The sequence below is a fragment of a genome, unplaced genomic scaffold, assembly GCF_019419815.1.
Source record: "Pyrus x bretschneideri cultivar Hongxiangsu unplaced genomic scaffold, Pyrus_bretschneideri_v1 Contig128, whole genome shotgun sequence".
NCBI lineage: Eukaryota > Viridiplantae > Streptophyta > Magnoliopsida > Rosales > Rosaceae > Pyrus > Pyrus x bretschneideri.
Window position 1 is genome coordinate 386,403 of NW_025999422.1, and position 4,053 is coordinate 390,455.

At 36.0% G+C, this 4,053-nt stretch overlaps 1 protein-coding gene across 1 annotated transcript; it reads right to left on the bottom strand.

Annotated features, from left to right (window-relative positions):
- Positions 1–1,345: 1,345 nt before the first annotated feature.
- LOC103963849 (vesicle-associated membrane protein 714) lies at positions 1,346–3,607 on the bottom strand. The gene is made up of 4 exons (XM_009376702.3): positions 3,216–3,607; positions 2,906–3,096; positions 2,404–2,567; positions 1,346–1,742 (listed from the first exon to the last, which is right to left on the bottom strand). Exons 1-4 carry the CDS (start codon positions 3,430–3,432, stop codon positions 1,652–1,654), a joined length of 663 nt encoding a protein of 220 aa, XP_009374977.2. The 5' UTR covers positions 3,433–3,607; the 3' UTR covers positions 1,346–1,651.
- Between the last annotated feature and the right edge of the window lie 446 nt (positions 3,608–4,053).

Sequence of the window (4,053 nt, forward strand, 5' to 3'; positions counted from 1 at the left end):
ACCCAACTTTAATGTAAAATAGATCTTATTTAGGGATTATAGTCTAGTTTCCTATATAATTATTTTATTTTTTCTGTTTTTTGCTTTTTGCTTTTTCAAAAAAAAAAAAAAAAAAAAAAAAAAAAAAAAAAAAAAAAACCAATTACCACACGCATACTAGTATATAGATAACGTATAATGATTATAGTGTCAATATAACAAAAATGGTGAGCTGTCAATTCCTAAATTATCACATGAGTAAAAATTAAATCCCTAAACTATTAATTTTTTTTTTCGGAAACATCAATCTTTGAATTATAAAAATTTGCCAATTACAACCCTAATATTAAATACAAAGCTACTATTTTCAATTTTCTGTCAATTTAAGTCACGTCGCTTGCATGTGATATACATTAGAGGGTAGATTGGCAATTTTTCATAAAAAACAATGTATGGGTTTAACTTTGGAGGGTAAATTAGATGTTTGGTTCACAACCTATATGAAACGTTAAGAGCTTATAGATGAGCAAGGGACGGTATTACACTCTAAAATGTGTTAAGTGACTCAAGTTCATGAAAAATTGGATACAATAACTACGACTATAATAGTAGGGATGCAATTAGCAATTTTGAATGAATTTAGGAACTTATTTTACCGAAAAAATAATTCAGGAACCTAAATTTCACTGAAGTGATAGTTCAAGCTATATCTGCACTTCACCCTAATAGAAATACATCAATACGAGTCATGCTCAAACCATGCCAATCATGTCTTAAGGTCAGTCCACATCTGTATGGTCATGGCAGAATCTACAGCAAGGGATATTGAACACGAGTAAAACTTACGGTGCGGCTCAACGCAATGTTCACTAAAAATGAAATGATCACCTTTCTGGCGAAGAATATGTAAGACAGGCTTGACATCACATAGTATGAACTTCTAGACAAAGCCACTCGAAGAATAGGTAGGCTGCTTTCGACCAAAGGAGAAAATAATATGTAGGTCTGCTTATAAACGAAATGCTGCATTGCAGAAGCACTACTAGGTTGCACAGAGGTTATCAAAATCAGTCTCATTAACATAAACAGAAAACAGAAGACACCTAACCAGCGCTTAGCTAGGAAGGTAGAAGTTTATATGACACAACCACCACTCATTTACTCCCTTGTCAAGGCATCTTCAATGCAAACAACCTCCTACACGACTAACAACTGAGATGCTGCATATATAGGGTTTTATAACGGCAGTAGGATATGACATAAAATGTGTATTGAGGAGGTTTATCTGCAGATACTGGAACCTCGTGGTGGAATATGCATTTTGGTACCATCCACACCTTAGAAATCGTCAAAGACTACCAACTAGTAGTATGTAAGTTTTCACAATCAATAACAATTTACTAATTACCAAAGTGTTTAAAAGTTACGGAGATGATATGAGACTGTTAGAACAACTTGACAGGCTTCCTAAAAAATATCAGCAATTCACTCCAAGTGCACAATCTACAGGATTATTACTGGTACATTGCAAAGCTAAGATATTTCACTTCCATATACACACAAAGAATTTGAACCATCACGCACTGGAACCCCTTTCCGTACATATTGACTTGGATTATCTCAAAAGTAATTGTTCCATACCTCAGCAGAATTTGAACAACAAACGAATTAGTCAAGACCTGCAGGAAGGTAGTGTGATGCCTCCACAACAAGCAGCAATTATGATGTACAGAAGCACGACAATCAAGCATGTCAACAGGGCCCTGTAACAATTAGACAACCTTCAATGCACTGAACTGGAAATGGCAATACCAAACAAACAAATCATGGAAACACGATATAATATCATGCAGCTTCATCTTTACAACATTTGGGAAGTACAAAGGCTATACAGCTCAGCAAGGAAAAGCATTCAGTGCTTATGGACCCAAGGACTTTGGAGTCGAACATGAAATCAAAATATTTGATCTTGTTACAAAGTCGATGTCATCTTCAGAAGGCAGTGTGCATAATAGATTATAATAAACTTAGAGCATGATATTATGAACAGTGAAATTAAATTTATAGCCATTGAGTGATCTTGCTAAGCTTTCTCGACCATTACTTTATTAACAATGTCGGCTTCAACTATTGTAGGAGTTATCTTGCTCTTCAAGGTTTTAGATTTCAGGCTTGTGATTGCAGATGGATACCATTACTACAGGCATACCTGCAACAGATTTCCTCTATTTTTTCTCAATCAAATACATAGCCTTTATCTGGTCTGAGAAAAATTATTCAGAAAAGAGAAATTTAATGTTTGGTTTCATTACTTAATGTTGAATTCTGACCACTTCTAATGATCTTTATGTTACCCTTTCTTCTTCCCAGAATATACGCCAACCATTCTACATCATATCATATTTGTAAATCAAAATGACTTACAAGAGCTTTGCATTTTTCATCCACAGAGCTCGACGAAGGCGTTTAGACTGCTTCTTGAAGTGAAATGCACTATCTTGCATAGTTGCAGTTTTGTCAACAAGTAGCTCAATCCGGTCACCCCTCTCCAATATCTTTTCGATGTTGTCCACCATTATAGTTCGTATCTAGATACCAGAAAATGACTGTTAGAACAAAATAAACATAAACTAGAAAGGCATTGAAGAACGAAACATCAACCTAGCAAATGAACAGAGTGCCGTATAACTTTGAACGCTACAAATTAAATGCTTCGGTATAATATTTTGTTCACCGAGACTGCAAACTATCTTGTGATGCCTCAGAAATTATTAGGTTAACAACACCAACTGACTTGCTTTCAGATATCAGATGTGTTCTCCTAAAACACTCATTTTACCCCCAACCAGTATAACGGGCAAATTGCGAAACAAGTAAGATAAGACGACCAAATGATCAAAATTCCAGAGAAGCACAGCAAAATTACCTCACCAACTTCGCTCCTCACACGGTTGAGAGTGTCGGCACTAGGATTACTGGAGAAAAACTCCATTTGTTGATGCAACACCCTCGAAAACTCGTCGTTCATCGCATAAGCCGGAGCATAAGGGGCAACTCTGCCATAATTCTTCATGAATCTCATATGAATATCCTCCAAGTACGAAAAGGGTATTCTTCCTGGATCAATAGCAATTCACCAACACACTAAAAATCCACAAAACCCACAAAAAAAAAAAAAAAATGGAAGTTCCCAAATCAAAATTGAAGAACATAATCGAAGGAAATACGTTACGCACTGCCGAAGGTGTCGTTGGCCATGCAGAGGAAAGTGAGGCCATCGGCTCTAAGTATGTGGAAGATGTATCGATCTTGAGAGAAGCAAACCCTAGATTCGGCCTCCGACGGAAGCTTTTCGCAGATCCGCCGAGCCACAGCCCCTGTGTTCCCTGTAACCGCGCTGAACTCGGCCAAAACCACCGTGCCTCGAGCCACCACCGCGTAGAGTATCGCCATCGACGGTTCGTATCGTCGGGAGTTGGGGTCTGGGGCTCCAAAAGCTCTCTACTTCGATCGCGATCGAAGTATCATGGAGCTGTTTGAATTCTGATTTACTGATTATTTTGTTTTTTTTTATTGTTTGTTTTTTTGTTTTTTTTTGTTTTTTGTTTTTTTGTTTTTGTTTGTGAAGGTGAAGACCGAAGTAGACGATGTTGGCTGTCACCGGTGGGCGGTGAGTACAACGAGATATTGGGGTTTCGTGTTTGATAAAATAAGAAGGAATCGTACACACACTTGGTCCTACTAGTGTTTCGAAATTTGTTTCCATGTCCCTGTTAGTTTGTGTTTCTGTTAAGACTTGTAAACCAATTGAATTCTGATCAATTTACTGTTATTCATATTCGAATTCATTTCTAATCTAATTATTTATGCTTAAATGTTAAAATGGTTCATGTGTTTTAGTCATTCGGTTAATTTAATTCTTATGTTTTCAATTTGGTCAATTTGGTCATTGTGTTTATCTTCGTGAGCCAATTAAGCACATTTCCACCTAATTCATGTAAAAAAAATTACAAATTATTATAAACATATTTATAATTTATTTGATTTAAAATGTTTAAAATGAAATAAAATTAA

Bases quoted from the DNA above. Each gene is read 5' to 3' on its own strand.
- LOC103963849 (XM_009376702.3), bottom strand. From the start codon at position 3,432: ATGGCGATACTCTACGCGGTGGTGGCTCGAGGCACGGTGGTTTTGGCC. The intron at 3,097-3,215 runs GTGCGTAACGTA...CTATTGATCCAG, and splicing joins GGCCAACGACACCTTCGGCA to GAAGAATACCCTTTTCGTAC. The intron at 2,568-2,905 runs GTAATTTTGCTG...TCTGGTATCTAG, and splicing joins TGAGGAGCGAAGTTGGTGAG to ATACGAACTATAATGGTGGA.